Here is a 21,737-nt window from a genome sequence, read left to right on the forward strand (position 1 = left end):
TTTGTTATATTTTATTTAGATTTGTTTCACTTGAGTTATAATTTTGTTTCTTTCTTTCTATTAATTTTATTTTCATGTTAAAACCAATTAAATTATGATGTGTTGTTGTGGCCCTCCCCCGTAACTCCAAATATATCTATCTATATTTATATCCATCATTATCGTCATCATTTTATGAACAATCAAAATAAAAATAATTTTAAAAAATAAAACAAACAAACATCACATTGTCCAACAAATTGCAAAAAAAATATTAAATAAATATTTGACAAAAACAAACAACTCCACCACCAAAACTACTCCCACACACAATTAAACAATTGAATTATTGAAAAAATTAAAAAAAAAAACATTGAAACATTTTAAAACACTGTATAAAAAAACTAAAAATACACAGTTACCACCAAGGAGACCTGAGGTATGTTATTTTGTTTTTATTATTTATATTTTTTATTGAATTTTTGATTTCGTTTTTCTTATTTACTATTATATGTTTGGAAACAAGAGTTATTTCTTTCCTTATATATTTACTTTTATATATATTGTATGTATGATTTTTTCAACTATAAACTTTTTTTCTCCATATGCCTTAAGTTGTTATTTTCTCCTATATCTATAGATAAATAGGGTGAACAAATCGAAATAGGCAAATGTTTATTATTAAATCAAATAATTTTAAAACTTTGAACTTTTAAATTTTAAATTTCTATAGAATTTTATTTTAACCTTTTAAAAACTGTGATATTTCCCAGGCACGTTCCGTTTTAGTATCATCAAATTGTTATCTGCTTAAATTTATTATTAAGGTTATTCATTTCAAAAAAATGGAAAACTCTGAACTCTGGAACACTCTGATTTTTTTTACAATTTTACGCAACAAAAACTTGAAAAAAATTCCACAAAAAAAATACAACTTTTTTTGATTTTTTTTTCTTGTTTTTGTTTTTTAAAAGTGTAAAAAAATCAGAGTGTAATTTTCCAGTTTTTGAAATGAATACCCCCATTGAAATTTGCTGTTAAATATTGAAATTTCTATATGATTGTCTAGAATTTTTAGTAAACCCATTCCAAAATTGATGACCTTCTCATGAATGCATCCTATCTGCAATATTTCTATTAATAAATTTCAGGTTATCTCTCCTGTTCTGTAAATAGAGTGAATTTAAAAATGAGCGATTTCCAAAACTATAGTGGAATAGTCGAACATATTGTTACGTTTTTACCTTTTAAAAACGTTGTTTATTTCCTTTAAATAAACCGGATACTTTTGATTGCAAATAAAAAGCAATTTAGTAGTTTAAAATTGCAACAACTTTTTATTTATTTAAAACTTGACCGCCCCGGCTTCGCCCGGTAGCATTTACTAATGTTAGTTCGTCAAGTTTCTCCAACCCTGTCTGTTCTTATTTATTTGCAAATAAAATATCTAAATTTGTACTGCATACTTTAGGGGCTTTTTGATTACAATTGACTGGACTCAAAATTTTTTTTTATTTACAAACCATCTCCTGAAAATTTCGAATCGAATAAAAAAAAAATCAGCCAAATCGCTCCAGCCGTTCTCACGTGATGACATTACATACATGGACCATTTCATTTTTATATTATAGAAGAAGAAGAAGATGTACAAAAACAATTTAATAAGTCACTCAGTGTTTTTATATACGTTTTGAAATTCGCAGAAATACACACACTTTATAATGTACAAGTATACACTGGCAATGCAGTTGTTTTCTTTACTTAACGATATTTCAAATTAGACTCACTCGCTTTGTATTCTCACTGCCAATTTATATGCGCTGCATTACCATCTAGAAAGCTATATTTCTACAATGATCTTCAAACTAGAATACTCGAATTCTACAGCTTTCGCTGTTAATCATTAATCATTTAGTATTGCCATACTTGCAAACAATGCTCAACTTAAAAAGCTTTTATTCAGCAATGTTTACAATACCCACAGACATGTTAAAGTTTGAGAGGCACTGCTGTTTGAGAGGCATTATACAATTTTAAACCGACCGTTAAAACAGTTACAGTGACGGACATTACAATAGAATCACTACCAATATTTCATTTAAAACCAGGAGCAATCATAAGGATTGGTTTGGGCCAGAAAATATAAAAAAGTGGCCAAATGTGTAGTGGACGGACGAAACGACCATTAATTTAATTGGTAGTGATGATAAGACATGGGTTAGACGTCCAAAAAATGGCAAAAACCAAAAACGTTTAAACATGGTTGGGGAAATATTATTATATGGGGATGCTTTTCTTGGTATTGCGTTGGTTCAATTTATTGGATTAAAGAAAATATGGATAAGCTCTTGTATGTAAATATTTTGGAGAATGTTATAAAGCCACATGCAGAATGGAATATGCCCTTAAAATGGCTCTTCCAGCAAGATAATGACCCAAAGCACACGTCAGGTCTTGCCAAAAAATGTTTTTTATATAACAAAATTCATGTTATGGAATGGCCGTCTCAATAACCAGACTTAAATCCTATGGAAAATAGTAAAAGACAAACTCGGACCTGAAAAATCGAAAAACAAGGAAGAACTTTGGCAGAAAATTCAGGAAATATGGTATGCAATTTCCCGATCTACATGCGAAACTTTGTTAAATTCAATCCCCAAAAGATTTGATGCTGTTATTAGAAATAATTGATAAGCAACAAAATATTAAGAAAACAACGAATTCTTATGATGATTTTTTATTTTTAATCATTTTAAGACTGATTGATTCTATTTGAATGTCGCATATTTTATTTAGTCTTTTAGATTTGACATCGTTTTTAACATAAGAATGTGTTATTTTTTTATTTTGATTTTTTCTATTTATTGTTTGCGTTATGAGCATTAATATATAATGAGCAAATTTTAAATTTTGAAATCAAATTTTGTAGTTTTACCGCTTTAATCGAATTCATATGTAGTGATTCTATTGTATTGTCCGTCACTGTATATTGAAATTCAAGTACAATTTCGTAACAATATTCACCCCTATCGGCAATAACATGTGAAATTTTGATCCCATAAAATATCCATTTACCTCGAAGTGAAAATTGCTATCGTAAATTCCCATGAACTTTTCATTCACAATAGTTAATTTTGTTCGTAACAGCTGTTTATTGTTTATAAAATTCCATCTAAAAATTTCAAAACAAAGGAAATTTTTTCACGTGAAGAAAGTTGATGAACGAAAAAAGGAAAAGGGAAAATAATTCATGTGAAATATTGATTCGCGATAGGGGTGATTTTGTTCTCTAAATCGAGTGATTTTGTACATTGATACAGGTATTTTTACACGAAAGTAAAACGAGTAAATCATGCGGATTCGATTTACAGAACACTAAAATATGTGAATTCGTTTCAAGACGAACGTTACTCGTATTCGATTTACAGAACAGGGGATATATCCAGCTTGAATTTCAACAAAATACTTATCTTAAAAGTCAGAAGATGTCTTCAGTTTCTGTCTATTTATTTTCTTTTCTAATTTTTATTTTGTTCACCCTATTTATCTATATACGTATTTTTTTACATCTTACCTTTTTGCTTGTACACAAACAAAAACAAAAAACAAAATCACTTCTGATTCCTTTAATGCCATCTATATAACACAAATCACTGACACATCAATACTCTACCATAATTCACTTTACTCTTTGAGATTTACACAAATAATAATATAAAAAAAAAACATTGAACAACTTTTTCCTATCACTACTACCTCGAACTTACCCCCCACTCCTTTGGAGGTTATTTGTTATGTTGTAACACTTCTACATCTAATATTAGTTGAGTGTATGGAAAATACGTGGGTTGTTTGAGTTAAGTTTAACAGCAGGATAGTACCACCAATTTGTCTAGGTAGAAATCGAAAAACCTTGACCGAGCAACTATAACCATTCCTGTTCTTAGAATCGGTTCATTTCACTGCATGTATTCTGCACTTGCACGAAGATGTTAAGGCTAAGGCTTTGCGTCGTAGTTGATGGGTTCTAAATTCTAACTGTGAATAGCCCCAACACTTTGAGGGTCACCTTTAACAGCCTTTTCACTGCTCGCCTTATGCATCTACAAGCCACCACAAATTGTGAAGCAGAAATAGCGCTTTAAAGGCGATAGCCGGCGTCACTTAAGACTTGGGCTTTATGGCTACCTACAAGACGATGGATAGGTCAGAGGTAACAAAACATATGCAAATATCCTTTGAACTCCATCTACACGAGAAAACGATTGTCGTTAGGGTCATGCAATACTATGTCATGTTGATAAAGCTATTCCACAAGACATGGATTCAGTCATCCCAACTGCTACATCATACAGTTGAAGTTTATCACGAGACAACGTTATTAATGGTATTAGCATATCAGAAGAGAATAGAGTATAGTAACGATAGACACAGAGAATATCCTGTCTTGGAAACAAATTTGACCTGTTGTACTCAAATCAACTGCTTCGACAACAGTATTTCAGATTGATCGATAGATGTATGGACTATTTCAATAAAAGTAGCACAATTTCGTGTCCTAGATCTCAATACAAAACCCTTGGATTGCAAAATTTTATAGACTTTAGCTGTTATAGCAATTTTCTCACTCTAAAAGAGGTACCTCCAAACATGAATTTTAAAATTGAGACGCCATCAATTACGTGATTATTAAAAACTGACTGAATTTCGCATTTGGAAGACGGCTACATCCCATAGCAGACACAGAGGAGATCCTGACTTGAAAACAGGCTTAATGCCTAATTTACCTACCAACATAAAGCATGATGTCCACAAAATTTATCATGTTCACGGCCAGGTTCCCCATGCCACCTAAATCAACTGCTAGGACAACACTAATACAGCTTGTTCGATGGATGTATGGACCATCCCAGTAAAAGTAGCATAATTTCGTGGCCTTGATCTCACTACAGAACCCATGGATTCGGAAGTCTGATCGATTCGATGTTAATGTGTTCTAAAAAAGTAATTTCTTTAATCCGCGCGATAAGAGGTCACATTGTCTTCATGGGGAATATTTCGTTGAGCGAAAGAAGGTCATGACTAGGAAATCCGGTGAACCAAAAGTTCAAGCAAGTGTAAATCACTTCCAAACATTTAAAAGATGTAACGAAGGTTCTTGTTTCCTTGTGACATACCATCTGTTCTTCTTGGGATGAGATCAGCAGTTGATGGGGACATATCAGGAAAGACCTTCGCATATACGAAGATAATAGTATTTGTCGAATCCATTGAATTGCAGCTCGTACACGGCAGATCAATTTCACATTAATTTGCCGATCATTATGATCTTCTAACAGATGTAATTTAATTCTTTGAATCAATCAACAGTTCGATCCTTTTTCAAGCAAAGAAATCTTTGTAAAGAAATTAAATTCCAATCACTTACATTGCGATCTTACAGTGTGACCTCTTGCACATTCTCGATATTTTTTGATAACACAAAACTTTCATGAAATTCATGCTTAAGAGAAAGATGATCAGATTGAATTCCGAAACTCGGAGAACCATATGTACATGTAAGTTTGCAAATCTTTTCGTGACAGGGTCATTCTGGAGCGAAGAACCGTCTGAAGAAGCTTGTAGTTTAATCTCCAGCTCATCATCGATGTTTTCTTTCACAACAACCTTTTCGAAATTAATTCTGGAGCGAAAATGTGAAAAATTACTTTTTTTTTTACCAAATGGGGTCTTTTTTTCAAATCATAATAAATCGACCCAATCACCCCTATCGGCAATAACATGTGAAATTTTGTTCCCATGAAATATTCATTTCCCTCGAAGGGAAAATTGATATCGGGAATATCACGATGAACTTTACATTCACAATAGTTGATTTTGTTCATAACAGCTGTTTATTGTTTACAAAATTCCATCTAAAAATTTCACAACAAGGGGAATTTTTTCACGTGAACAAAGTTGATGAACGAAAAAAGGAAAAGGGAAAATATTTCATGTGAAATATTGATTCGCGATAGGGGTGAATAAGTTGGCATAATATTCGCCATTGATTGTTTTACCCCTGTGAATTATACATGCCAAAAAACGGCCGCCATGACTTTATTGACTTACAAACCCTACTTGGCCTTCTATGGCACCGATTCAGCCCGAAAAACCCATTGGTTTTACAGCTTTTTGGTCTCTGGTGTGTTGTGGTGAATCAACAACACTGTTATTAAACAGCGCAAAAACTCATTTGCGAAAAGCTTTCGCATTCATACCCAAGTGATCATTCAAAATTGAAACCATTGGGCCATATGAGTTGCCTATGGCATCCACAATCTATCGCACTTTCAATATCCGATCGGAAAACACCATATCGTGAATTTTTGCAATTGTTTGGGGTGTATAGACCTCAACTGGGTGTCCAGAACGTTCGGCATATTCCGTGCTTGTACGCCAACAACGAAATTCAGTAAACCACTTTTTTACCATTTAAAATTGATGGTTCCCATAGTATTTATCAAGCTTAGCCTTGCATTGATTGATGGTTTTTTTCCACAAAAAACCATGCTTATTGGGCACACGAAATTCGCCTTTTTCCATTTTCTCCTCATTCACGCGCTATTCTGCTATCAATGGCTGTCAAACACAAACTAAATAACGCAGCTTGTTTTGAAATTTGACAGGAGTCAACTGGCAGATGCTTGTTGACAGAATCAATGTTTCCCCTTCAGTTATGAGGCGGGGAATTCAAAAAGTCACGGACTTATTGACCAGACCACGTTTATTTGACGTTTCTATCTCAACAAAATTGTGAAATATAGCAAAACACAAGAAGTTACCCTTGTACCAAACAGTTATTTCAGCAACTATGATTAGGATCCTCAAACATTCCACTTTAGCTCCTTAATTCTCCAGATATTCTTCAAATTATTGCTATAGATTTTACAAACTTATCAAACAACCCACGTTTTCAATACTACACAATTTGGCCAAACACAAGAAAAACTTTCAAAACTACATCCAATAACTATCACACCAGAGATTGAAAAAAATAAAAGAAACACAACAGGATTGCATTATTTTCTGTATGCTCGTCTTTATTATTTTTATTCAACATTCTTTAAGTTTTTCTTTTTTTGGTACAAATCCTACATCCAACCTCTACCCTTCCCCCTCCTCTTCACCCCTTAACAATATAATAAATGCTTTTTCCATATGTATATGTGTGCGTTGCGTTTGTGTTCTTGTATTAGTAGTTGTATTAGAGTGAACTTTCTTGCTACTTACTTTAACCAACATATAATAACCTTTAATCCCCAGTAAACTTTAATAAAATATTAAAAAATTTTTATTGAAAAAATTTAAATTTTTAAAACTAATAAAATTTACATCTTAATACTACTATTCACAGTATTTATTAATAACTAATGTTTGCTAATGTTTTAAAAGTTGGCAAATAATAAATATTGTTTAAGTGATTTCGAAATTTACATCAATGGCTGTTAATGTAGTTAAAATGGATTGAAGAAGTTTCTGGAATAAGCCGGAAAATTTCAAAACTCTCAAAAAAGATCACTTTAAAACGCGATCAAAGCTTTCTCAAATCATTTTCAATTTGAAACAAAACAACAAACTTTACAATCTAACATTAACTAACCGGTATTTATAATGTTCAACAATTTTGGTAAAACATTGATGATTTTACATTTAAATTTGACTTCCAAAATGTTGTCTGGTAAGTCACATGATTTAGCAGACAACATTTTGGAAGTCCGTTCAGTTGATATTGAACCTATATAAAAATATTCTGTCTAAATTTTCCTACATTCAAATTTGACTTCCAAAATGTTGTCTGGTAAGTAATGTACTCCAGTTCGGTTGATATCAAACCTGCATAAAAATCTTCCGTCTGTGCTTTCATTTTACTCGTTATACAATGTAGAATTTATTTTATTACTGGACGCTCCAGGCATCTGAGCTATATATCAAACTCAATTACTGAACAAGTTACCAGGAAGTAGTTAAAGCATCAACACAATATAATGCGGGGAGAAATGATTTAAGTTGCAAAGTAATACTTACAGAAGCTAAGTGATGTTTATGTGTCTGTAACTTACAGTCGATCCATGGACAGTCGATTTGAACATAACAAAATTAAGTTCTCTGTATTCCGAACCAAAACCTTATTCTTTCATTTAACTATGTCTACCAAGCCATTGATATTCAATATTTTACCATTTAAAATTGTAACAAAAAAAGAAATACAAACAACAAACAAAAGCCTTAATAAATTAATTTAACAACTAATTTGTTTTTCTTTTGAATATTCTACTCATATAGTACGTACATGTTGCTTTGTTTATGAAATACATACTTAAAATGAGAATTTTACTAACCCATTTTAACCAACTACATATAAATAATTAAGCAACTAATGCTGCTGCCTGCTTCCAGTTAATTATAAAAATTACTAAATATTCAATGTTGTTAATGCAAATCAATCAAATTCAAATTAAAAATTCTAAAATTTTTTTTTTTAAATTTATAATATTGTTGACAACACTCTAATGCTACTTTTACTATTTTTTACATTTTAATGTAAACTTTTTTTTTTTTGAAAAAATCAAAACAACACCTTGCAATTGAAATTGGCGATCAATCAAAAAAATCAAAACTACAAATTAAAAAAAAAACACAACTTTAAACTTCACCTCTTCCCCTCAATATAAACGAAATCACCAACAATCAACCAACCACACCACACCAATTGAAATCGTATCCTCCAACAATATTTTGTTTTGTTTTTTCTTTATAATTTAAACAACGACACTCATAAAACCCCAAAACACTTGTTGAACATTGAAAACCTCTCCATGGCCATACATTTTTATATATTGTTTTTGAATCACCACCAACCAACCAACCATCATCATCACTACCAACCACAATTCCAAAACAATACCAATCACATCCCATCATACAAAATACAAAAAAAAAATATGTAAAAAAAAACATTAGGATTTGGATATGATAGCAGCACAATTAAATGAATTGGGCGTCTCTCAACAGCCACAACCACAGACAGCATCTTCATCCTCTGGCGGTGGAGGCGGTGTTTCATCATCATTTGGCCAACAACAACAAGCTCAACCGGAAGCACCACCACGCAGTAATCGCCAATCTGGACCACCGTCATCTGCCTCGGGTTCGGGCAAACCGGCTGCCCCTCTACCCTCATCAGCGGCTAATAATCATCATGTTGCTGTTTCGAATCCTTTGGATCCCTTGGATAGCAGCGATTCGGATAGTGAGCCCGATGAGCCAAACGATCATAGACGCAATGATGGCACGCTATTGGCAAGTGATCCACCAAAACCACTGTAAGTAAAAGATTCTTTAAATTAAATTATGGGCGTATTGAAATTAAAAATGTTGGCTAAAACTTAAAGTTGCCAGGATCAGAATATAAATGATTTAATTACTTAGGAAGACAGGTGAAAACTCTCTAGAACAGAACTGGAACAGAACTAGAACAGAACTAGAACAGAACTAGAACAGAACTAGAACAGAACTAGAACAGAACTAGAACAGAACTAGAACAGAACTAGAACAGAACTAGAACAGAACTAGAACAGAACTAGAACAGAACTAGAACAGAACTAGAACAGAACTAGAACAGAACTAGAACAGAACTAGAACAGAACTAGAACAGAACTAGAACAGAACTAGAACAGAACTAGAACAGAACTAGAACAGAACTAGAACAGAACTAGAACAGAACTAGAACAGAACTAGAACAGAACTAGAACAGAACTAGAACAGAACTAGAACAGAACTAGAACAGAACTAGAACAGAACTAGAACAGAACTAGAACAGAACTAGAACAGAACTAGAACAGAACTAGAACAGAACTAGAACAGAACTAGAACAGAACTAGAACAGAACTAGAACAGAACTAGAACAGAACTAGAACAGAACTAGAACAGAACTAGAACAGAACTAGAACAGAACTAGAACAGAACTAGAACAGAACTAGAACAGAACTAGAACAGAACTAGAACAGAACTAGAACAGAACTAGAACAGAACTAGAACAGAACTAGAACAGAACTAGAACAGAACTAGAACAGAACTAGAACAGAACTAGAACAGAACTAGAACAGAACTAGAACAGAACTAGAACAGAACTAGAACAGAACTAGAACAGAACTAGAACAGAACTAGAACAGAACTAGAACAGAACTAGAACAGAACTAGAACAGAACTAGAACAGAACTAGAACAGAACTAGAACAGAACTAGAACAGAACTAGAACAGAACTAGAACAGAACTAGAACAGAACTGGAACTAGAACATAACTGGAACTAGAACAGAACTAGAACAAGAACAAGAACAGATCAAAACTAGAACACAAACGAACTATGTAAAGGATTTATTAATATTTAATTTAAAAATTCTGGATACTTTTTTTGTTATTGTTGCCGCACTAGGTTTTCTTTTGTCAAAGCTGTTCCTAGCAAAAAATATCCATTTAATTCAGCTTTTTGAATTTTGAATTTTTGTTAGTTCAGGAACGATTTTACTTAGCTTTACAAGGTTTTTGCATGATTTAGTAAATAAAAAGATAATAATTTTTTTTGTTTTAATCATTAAATTAAATAACTTTGTTGCATCCTGATTTAGATTATTTATTAATTTAAATTTATTTTCCTCTCTCTTCCCTTTAAAATTTCGTTTTCGGTTTAATTTTAATGAATGAATTCGATTTTGAATTCTTTGTTTTCTTGCTTTTTTTTCATAATTTTAAACATTTTTAATTTTATTTACGTTTATTTGTCATGATTGTCATGATAATTTTTCTGTTGCTTTTGATTTGTTTAAACAATAGTCCTGAATTTTCATATAGGCCTGGCCTGGTGCCAGTTTCAGAGGATTCAACCACACCCATGACACATGGCAGCGGTGGACCACCAAATCGTCCATTGCCACCTACACCCGATGATGATGATCAGGCTGGTGATCGTACTTTGATTATGAAAAGGGTAAGTACTGAATTTATATCCAATAAATTATTTTGTAATATTTTTAGAGAAGTACTTTTATATGTATTTCAAACATAAAAATCTCTATTTAGGTATTGACTGAGTTTTAGAATTTTAGCAACCATTTTTAAGAACAAAATTTGAACAAATTAGAAAAAGTCTCCAAAATTGTTTGTGGTTTAGTAAATGTTTTTTTAAAAAAAAAGAAATTGGTGATTTTTTTATTATTATAGATTTAGAGAATTGTTTTGTTTAAATAAATAATTAATAAAAAAAACATGTAGTAAACAAGGTGTGGTTTGAATTTAAATCAAATTCTATTTAACAATTTTAGAATTTTCTTTATTTAATTTAATAATTTTCAAAATTTTAACTAAAATGATTAAACAAAAAGTTTGTTTTATAGAAATAATAACAAATCAACAAATTTAAATAAAAAATTGTAATTTATTGTATAAAATTAAAATTAAATACAAATTTTTAGCATCTGTAAAATTTGTTTATAGAAAAAAAAATAAAATAAAAAAACAACCAAACCAGGTTTAGGGTTTTTATTCAAATAATTAATTATTGTAATGAATTTACCAGAAACAAACAAAATTATTAATAATAAGTGGTTGCGGTTCTTTTAAATAATTTATATCTTTTTTTTATTGAGTTAAAAAAATTAAACAAAATTTATTTGTATAACAGAGTTACTAGATTTTAGTTTATAATTTCCTTATTTGTTTTCTTAATGACATTTTGCAATTATTTTTCGTGAATTTTCTTTTTATATTTAGTTCTTTTTTTCAAATTTATTTGTTTTACCATTTCATAAGTGTTTAGCAAAAACATATTTATATAATTTATAGAAAAACGTTTAACTGCATATATTTTTTTATAATTTTGCACTAATATTTATTATTTTAAAATATACTTTATTAGTGTATAATGCATTTTTATATAATGCACTTATGATACAAATTATATCATATTCGTTACATACATATTTAAATACCTACATATATATTTGTATATATTCATTAAAATATATATCAAATTATTTATCTATCAATATTTAAAATTGATAATCAAATATTTAAAATATTATTTATCTCATCGTTTTCATAAAATTTAAAAAAAAAATCAATAAATTGTCCATTTCGCCGAGAATGAAATTCATGAAAAATATGCAAAATATTTAGAGTTACAAATTTACTACAACTTCTTTTTCCTCTTTAGAGATAAGACCATCTTTCATTATTCTACGTAATAGAGAACTAAAAAAATTGGGAGAGAAATGCCAGGAATTGTGTGTGTGTGAGTACATTCAAAGTTCTGTTCCAGTTCAGGGGGGTTACTGCGTAACTCAATTCGAATACGAAAATGTTCGAAAATGTGTGTTAAATGCATTGTAATTCGAAAAGATTTTCTTTCGAATCGAATTAGGGAGTAACCCTAACCCCCCAGTTCTAGTTCTCTTTTAGTTCTGTTCTAGTTCTGTTCTAGTTCTGTTCTAGTTCTGTTCTAGTTCTGTTCTAGTTCTGTTCTAGTTCTGTTCTAGTTCTGTTCTAGTTCTGTTCTAGTTCTGTTCTAGTTCTGTTCTAGTTCTGTTCTAGTTCTGTTCTAGTTCTGTTCTAGTTCTGTTCTAGTTCTGTTCTAGTTCTGTTCTAGTTCTGTTCTAGTTCTGTTCTAGTTCTGTTCTAGTTCTGTTCTAGTTCTGTTCTAGTTCTGTTCTAGTTCTGTTCTAGTTCTGTTCTAGTTCTGTTCTAGTTCTGTTCTAGTTCTGTTCTAGTTCTGTTCTAGTTCTGTTCTAGTTCTGTTCTAGTTCTGTTCTAGTTCTGTTCTAGTTCTGTTCTAGTTCTGTTCTAGTTCTGTTCTAGTTCTGTTCTAGTTCTGTTCTAGTTCTGTTCTAGTTCTGTTCTAGTTCTGTTCTAGTTCTGTTCTAGTTCTGTTCTAGTTCTGTTCTAGTTCTGTTCTAGTTCTGTTCTAGTTCTGTTCTAGTTCTGTTCTAGTTCTGTTCTAGTTCTGTTCTAGTTCTGTTCTAGTTCTGTTCTAGTTCTGTTCTAGTTCTGTTCTAGTTCTGTTCTAGTTCTAGTTCTGTTCTAGTTCTGTTCTAGTTCTGTTCTAGTTCTGTTCTAGTTCTGTTCTAGTTCTGTTCTAGTTCTGTTCTAGTTCTGTTCTAGTTCTGTTCTAGTTCTGTTCTAGTTCTGTTCTAGTTCTGTTCTAGTTCTGTTCTAGTTCTGTTCTAGTTCTGTTCTAGTTCTGTTCTAGTTCTGTTCTAGTTCTGTTCTAGTTCTGTTCTAGTTCTGTTCTAGTTCTGTTCTAGTTCTGTTCTAGTTCTGTTCTAGTTCTGTTCTAGTTCTGTTCTAGTTCTGTTCTAGTTCTGTTCTAGTTCTGTTCTAGTTCTGTTCTAGTTCTGTTCTAGTTCTGTTCTAGTTCTGTTCTAGTTCTGTTCTAGTTCTGTTCTAGTTCTGTTCTAGTTCTGTTCTAGTTCTGTTCTAGTTCTGTTCTAGTTCTGTTCTAGTTCTGTTCTAGTTCTGTTCTAGTTCTGTTCTAGTTCTGTTCTAGTTCTGTTCTAGTTCTGTTCTAGTTCTGTTCTAGTTCTGTTCTAGTTCTGTTCTAGTTCTGTTCTAGTTCTGTTCTAGTTCTGTTCTAGTTCTGTTCTAGTTCTGTTCTAGTTCTGTTCTAGTTCTGTTCTGTTCTAGTTCTGTTCTAGTTCTGTTCTAGTTCTGTTCTAGTTCTGTTCTAGTTCCGTTCTAGGAGCAGAACTTAAGTAAAAATCCGTGTCGAACAATTTCTTAATAATTTTGAACCTTTAAGGTTGTCTAATAGCTATATTTTAAAAAACCAAAAATGTTTGTCAATATTTTCTATGTTACTGAAATATTTAACTGGTTTCCAAAAACATTTCTTTAAGAAACATTTAAATTTTAGCGTTTTACTCCGACTTTTGAGCTCACACAACCACAATTCTTAATATCTCTTTTAGTATATTCTCTCTCTCGTAATCTTTCACTCATTCTGTTCTCTTCTAAAATTTCATAATATCTTGTCTTGCTGTATTTTTTTTTAACTAAAAATATTCATACAATTAATATTCCTCCCTTCCCCTTTATACAAATGTATTCAAAATCCTAACAAACAAATAAAAAATCAAACAAACATCCTATAGAAACTCGAAAATCAAAATCGTTTACAAAAATCTGCATCGACATCGTGTGCCAATCGGCCCAAAGATAAATTACGCGATGAGGCATTATTGCGGGAATGGGATATTGAGAAATTCTTTCCGAAAAAAGTGGGTGGTGGCGTAGACGGAATGCCCACTGGGGTGGCCAGTCTAACAAGAGGTTTGAGTAACTCCAATAGTAGTACCTTGAAAGCGGACTCCAAGTTGCAAAGATGCAGTATGGCAGAAATGTCAACCAGACAAAAGCAACAGCAACAACAGCAGCAACAACAAACACAACAGACACCAAAAGGTTTTCAACCATTGAAAACCACAAATCAACAAACCAAAGAACAGCAACCACAGCGTGCTTCCGTGATTGGATCTAATCTAAATAACAAGTCAACAAATGGAACTACCAACAACATAAACAATAATAATAATAATAGTAATAAGTCTTCTAACAACAACTCCTCTTCTTCATCATCTACCACATCCTCATCAACGTCTTCCTCGCCTTCATCGACTACTTCACCCAGTAGTAATAATGCCTTAACAAAAAGTGCCACCAATGCCACACACAAACGGCAAGAGTCTGACTCAAAATTGCCACAAAACTTTATACGCGGTTTCCGTCGCGAAAATTCGGATTTCTTCCCTCTTACCAAGAGACACTCAGCCGTGCTGGTCAATACAAGTCTGTTGCAGCAACAGCAGCAACAACAATTACAGTCTTCCACAACGGCAGCACAAAAGCAGCCCTTCGGATCGGCCTCACAGAGAGCCAGTTCCATAATACAGCGCAATAGTATTTTCAAAAATGATTTAAACAAACCAAAAGATTCTGCCAACAACAAATCAGTGCCAAAAACCGCCACCACCAACACGACAGCAACAACAGCTGCTGCTGCTCCTAACAAAACTAGCTGGACTAGTAATTTAACTGGTAAAAATTTAGATTTCTTACGTCCACGTCGCGAAAAGACTGAATCTGTTATAGTTTTACACAATTCTGCCGTCAGACAACAATTATTCGCCCAACAATTGGTACAACAACAGCAGCAACAGTCGCAGCTACAACAGCAGCAGGTAAACATTGCTTCTTCTACTTCTTCCTCTTGTACTACTACTACTACTTCAATATTACAAAACTAAAAAAAACCAAAAATTTAATTTAAAAAAAGAAAAATTAAAATCAAACAAATTTTCTATTTTAAACTCTCATACCCATGCAACATAAATAAATACTTAGTTTCCCTCTATGTCTCTCTCTCTCTCTCACACACAGACTGTCTCTCTTTTTCTGTAACTGTCTAAACTCTTCCTTTACTCCTTATTATCACAAGCATACATAACTAGTTACTCCTCGTATATTGTCTAAAATATAACAAACAACAACAAAACTTGTAAAATTTTCATTTTGAAAATCCCATTAAATTCATAAATTGTCTCCTCTACCAAAAATATCCTTGAAAATGTATGTATTGTGTCCCCACCAAACAAACCACTATAAACTGTTTTGTATTAGCAACTTTCAAACTACCAACCTACAACCAGCTACCAACAACTATCAACTCTACTACTACTTACCATACTACCTACTTACCCCCATCATAATCTACCTATCTATCTATCTATCTAGCAAAACCAACAATTTAACAATATGCTGCATACAACATTAGAAAACCAACTACATTTATACAAACAGACATATAGTAGTACTAGTTACTAGTTGCTATTATTAGAATTTGCTTTTTAAAACCACAATAGAAATTCAAAATCAACTAAACCAAAATATTGCTGCTGCTTAAATAAACTGATTTGATAGTAAATACAATTTGTATAGGATTGAGAGTGTGTTTTTGCGTATTTTCTATGTAACAATGACAGTGTAACATGAAGGTGTAACAGTGTATTATTACATTTTGTAACCCACTAATTCTGCTCCCCTCATCTTTAAAAAGGTGTGTATTTATTAAGAATATTGAAAACAGTATGGCCCACAACCGAAACAAGAATTTAATTAAACAATTATTAAATATTTAGGGTATTCACACGGCAGTCATAAAGTCATATGTCATAAAATAATAACACGAAAAAATATTACTGATGTGAGCAACCCTTAATGTGCTATTTGAAATTTGAGTCGAAAAACAATTCTAAATATCTATATACAGTTACGAACAAGAAAATAGCAGTACCACTAGGAAATTTTTTTGAAACGGCATACAACGTCTTTAAAAATGTTAAACTTAAAATTTTGTTTATACCCATAATCGGTCAATCCTGTAAATTTTTTGTGATGTAATCTTTTTGTAAAAATAATGATAACTTTGGAAATAAAGGCTCTTATATCTGACAATATGTATTTTTTTATTAACATTGAAATAGCAGTGCCGGATTATTGAATTCATTTTTTTGAATTTTTTTTTAAAGAAGTCAATTATTTTTTAAGTTTAAAGTACAATTTAGTTAAATATGCTGAATTTATTGTATATTTAATATTAAAAACAGTTCTTTTTTATATAATTCCTGTTTTAGTGGCTCGCGCAATACATTGCACTATTGCTTAGGGAAAATTAATTTTAAAGTTAAAAAAATAAGGAAAATCTTTTCCACATATTCAACTTTATATCAAACGCTATTGAATAGAAAGAAAAAAATAAAAAAAGGGACTGCAAACGGAAAATATCGTCAGAATCATCAAATGCAATCCATTTAATCTGTCAAGCAAATAAAAACCGAATGAAATTTAGAAGTTAATGGTATGACAGTAAAGAGGTGATTTCTAGATGCAAACTTCACAGAACGAAGTCCAAGAAAAAAGCCACTATTAACAAAAATACATAGTGGTACTCGTTTGGAGTACGCTGAATGCCGACTGGTTTGCAAGCAAATATCGCAATATTTTGTGAACTGGCGGGTCTAAACTGGTTTTATTTGGAAGTTCAGGCTGTAGTCAATATATTCGACATCCATCCTCTTCTGTATGTCAAACACAGTACACTGTGAACAAAGTTAAAATATTTCAAAATTTCGTGGTACTGCTATTATCTTGTTCGCAACGTATATGAAAATGAAATTGTCCATGTATGTAATGGCATCACGTGAGAACGGCTGGAGCGATTTGGCTTTTTTTATTCGATTCGAAATTTTCAGGAGATGGTTTGTAAAGAAAAAAAAAAATTTAAATTCCGTGTAAAACTCGGAATTTTTTTTTTGAGTCCAGTCAACTGTAATAAAAATGCTCCCTAAAGTATGCAGTATAAATTTAGATATTTTAGTTGCAAATAAATAAGAACAGGCAGGTGTATGTGGGTTGATGAAACTTGAAGAACTAACATTTGTAAATGCTACCGCGCGAAGACGGGGCGGGGCGGTCAAAAAGTTTTTAATAAAAATGTCAAAAACAAGTAAGAGAGCTATATTCTGATATGCCGAATCTTATGTACCCTTCACCAAATTAAATTTTTTAAATTTTAAAAATTTATAAAAAAACTTATATATTTTCACCTTCGTTAGCAGGGTATATATAAGTTTGTCATTCCATTTGTAATTTCTACATTTTTCATTTGCGACCCCACAAAGTATATATATTCTGGATCCTTGTATATAGCGGAGTCGATTAAGCCATGTATGCAACTTTCCGAAGCCCCCAACATTAATATTATTGTCTATATATGGTTTTCTAATGATAGATATTTCAAAGACCTTTGCAACGACGTATATAAGACCATAGTCAGTTGGACCTACAATGGGTCAAAATCGGAAAAAATATTTTTTAACCCGATTTTTTTTCACCAAAAGTTTTTAGTTCGCAAAATATTAAAAAAAAAACATTTCGAAATTTTTTTTTTCCAAAAAATGAAAAAACTTTGGAAAAAAAATTAATTTTGTTTACCTAAAAATATTTAAAATTTTTATTTTATGAAGTATAATTTGGTGATGGGTATATAAGATTAGGCACAGCCGAAATTAGCTCTCTTACTTGTTATACCCTTCACCTTCGTGAGAAGGATATATATCCGTTTGTAATTTCTACATTTTTCTTTTCCGACCCTATAAAGCATATATATTCTGGATCCTTATAGATAGCGGAGTCGATTAAGCCATGTCCGTCTGTCTGTTGAAATCAATTTTCTGAAGACCCCAGATATCTTCGGGATCCAAATCTTCAATAATTCTGTCAGACATGCTTTCGAGAATTTTGCTATTTAAAATCAGCAAAATCGGTCCACAAATGGCTGAGATATGAGGAAAAAACCAGGACAACCTCAATTTTTGACCTATATCTGGATTACTAAGACATTAATATAGACCATATGGATATCTAATGATTGTTTTTTTTATTTTCATTTCAACATTTTTAAAAAAGTTTTTTTTTAATTTTTAAAAAAAAATATTTTTAAAATTTTAATGAAACTATAAATTTTTTTGTTGCTGAAAAAATAATTTTCGCGATTTTCACCCATTGTATATCATTACTATGGCGTTATATACGTCGTTGCTCGATGAACAGTTTTCCTTTCGACTTAGATTTACACTGTTTAGTTATAGTGGTGTAAAAGTATTAAGTATTTGGATACTCAGTACTAAATACTGTCTATTTTTCCCGGTACTCAATACCAAAATATAAATACTCAATACTTTCAGAGATATATTTTTGAGTTCAATAAGGGAAAAACATCAATATTTTTCGGTGAAAAAATGCAACTCTTTTTTTGAAGTAAGCATTTTTATACCATACTCCGCTATAATGGGGAGTACATCACCCACCTTAAGGTATACCGATCGACAAAATCACTTTCTGAGTCGACTAAATGATGTCCGTCCTTCCGTCTGGCAGTCCATACAAAACTTGTAAAAGTCGCAATTTTGAAGATATTTCAGTCAAATTTGGCACATACATATTTATCGGCCCAAGGACGAAGCGGTCCATAATTGCTCATAACAAAAATTATTGAAATTCTAGTGTATGTTATTATATGGTCGGTCTTGGCCGACTATACTTTCCTACTTGTTAAATGTTAAATTCAGATTGAAAAAGTATAGAGTAGTACCGAGTAGCCAAACAAATGTATTGAGTAGTCAAAAGTACAGACATTTTACAACACTATTTAGTTATGACAAAACAATAAACACAGCATAAAACGTATTATTATTATTATTTATGACAATATGACATGATAGCACACCGTGTGAATACCCCCAATTAAGTTACTTTTAACAATTTTCTTAATTACATTTCTTGGATTTAATGCAACAAATAATTGATTTTTTTCTAACAAAGTGCGACTAAGACAAAGGAGCTGTTGTCTCAATTACAATTTTGTATTGACAACTGTACAATATTTTTCCTTAACTTAATTGTTCCTTAACAAAATGGCAAAATCTTGCTGTAAATCATCCTTGTGAGAGAGCGTTCTACATCGATCGAAACAAATAGTAGTCTGACGGGGTAAGGTCTAAACCAGGTATGGCAAATGGAATTTAAAAATTGTACCAATCAGAAATTGTACTTTTTCAACTGTAATTGTACCAAAACTAGGGTTCCTCCACGGAAATTTTTTTCCCGAGAATATTTTTTGTGAAATTTCGGGATTTTTTTAAAGTTACAATGAACAAATGAACAGTTGTAATGAATAAATTTGGATCGATTCCATTACATACATTCATTCTTTTGGTTCTAGCAACAGATATTCAGATGACAATGAAGCATCGTAGTTTAAATTATCCTTTTTTAGCCACAGCAGAAAAATTCTGTCATTAAGAATTACAAATTCTATGGATATTCATATTAAATAGAAAATAATGGCAATAATAATGGCTTAAATTTGTTTATATACTTTTTGGCTTGAAAAACACTTAAAATTACGAGTGTGACAAGACTAGTCAAATGTCGCTATTTCTTCTTTATTTCAAAAATAAGTATAATTTTAAAAGTTTTATTGTTGATATTTTGGTATAATCGATTGAGAACATAAATTCGTAAATTGGTTTAAATATATTAACTGTGAAATTTTCAAATTGTACCAAATGAGTCATTGGTGTACCATTGTTCTTTTTAAGATCAAATTGTGCCAAAAAAAGTACAATTGTACCAATTTTGCCATCCCTTGTCTAAACTATAAGGCGGGTGAGGCAAAACATCCCAACCACTTCTTTCTAAATAGTTTTTAACAGGTATTGCAACATGTGGCCGAACGTTGTCCTGATGGAATATTACGATTTGTGGACGATTTTTTGGCAAATGTTGGCTTCCTAACGAATTAGTTGCGTTCGGAACAGAAAAGAGAACTTGTATTTAATTTCTATCTCGACCAGTTTAACTGTTCTTTAACAAATTACGAGCAGTATTCTGGGTTCTAATAAGATTCTTAGACGATATAGCTATGTCTGTCCGTCCGTCTGTCTGTTGAAAACACAATAGGGCCCAAATAAAAGGAGCTAGACAGCTGAAATTTTACACAAATACTCTCTGTTGATAAGGTTTGTTTGGTATTGAAAATTATGGACATTTAGTTCTAAGTAAACTGGACATAGCTAGACCATCTAAGAATTTCATAAGGGTCCAGAATATCTTTTAAAATTCTAGCGCGTTCTTTAAAATAGTCTTTACAGTCATTACAAACTCCACTCCTCTGTTACACTGTTACTGCTTTTGAAAATTAAAAAAAAACATGCTCTTAATTTATATTTTGCAAAAAAAATAAATAAAATTTAAATTACAACCTTAAAAAATCTAACAACGCTTCTACAGTAAAAAACAAACAAACAAAATAATAATAATAATATTTAATTGCTATGTATTTGCATATAATTTGTTAATAATAACTCATTTACAACATTTCGTTAACATGTAATTTAGTTTTGTAAATTTTTGTATAGTTTTAATTTAATTAAAAACATTAACACATATCCAACCATCCACCATCACTTGTTATTTTTTTTTTGTAAAATTTTTTGTTAATAATATTCAACTAAAAAAAAACTGTCAACAAAAAATCACCAATTATTTTGAATTATTTGTTTTATTATCCAAAAATAAAAGCACGTTGCATTGTTTATTCTTTATGTTATTTTTTTGTCAATAATTTAGATGCATTTACAAATTATTTTTGTTGTATATAAAAATAAAAATTGTTATTTTTCATTTATTTCTAATGTTTTATTTTATTTGTATGTTTTACATTTAAGTTTATGTATTTTTTTATTAAATTTATGGTATTTTTTAAAAGCATGCTTTTTGTCACCTGTTTTTGTTTTTATTTGAAAATCTCTTTTACTCTTATTCACTCTTTTTTTTTCATTTTGTAATTTTTGGTTTTCTTTTCATTTTGTATGTCACCCTCAAACAAAAAAAAAAAAAGAACCTCTGCCATTTTGTAAAATTTTAAATACAAAATAACAGTCATTACTGCCATATTTATTATTAATTAATTCAACTAATTGCACTTTAGTTGTTTGTATTCTTACGTATTGCTAATAAATACAATAAATTTATTCATTTAATTTCCTTTTACTCTTCTCTAAGAGCTAAATTTTCATTAACAGTTTTTTGTTCTAAAAATTTATTC

General features: G+C 31.1%; 1 protein-coding gene across 6 annotated transcripts in view; it reads left to right on the forward strand.

Annotated features, from left to right (window-relative positions):
• msn (serine/threonine-protein kinase msn) overlaps positions 1-21,737 on the forward strand; it is a 159,953-nt gene that overhangs the window by 114,948 nt on the left and 23,268 nt on the right. For 2 of the 6 annotated variants that reach the window (XM_065504414.1, XM_065504417.1), the window contains exons 7-10: positions 398-418; positions 8,983-9,344; positions 10,871-11,006; positions 14,164-15,249. In XM_065504414.1, the coding sequence (XP_065360486.1) occupies positions 398-418; positions 8,983-9,344; positions 10,871-11,006; positions 14,164-15,249 (1,605 nt within the window). The remainder of the gene's footprint in view (positions 1-397; positions 419-8,982; positions 9,345-10,870; positions 11,007-14,163; positions 15,250-21,737) is intronic. The other 4 variants (XM_065504418.1, XM_065504419.1, XM_065504415.1 and 1 more) reach the window with 3 other exon arrangements.

The sequence above is a fragment of the Calliphora vicina genome, chromosome 3, assembly GCF_958450345.1.
Source record: "Calliphora vicina chromosome 3, idCalVici1.1, whole genome shotgun sequence".
NCBI classification, from domain to species: Eukaryota; Metazoa; Arthropoda; class Insecta; order Diptera; family Calliphoridae; genus Calliphora; species Calliphora vicina.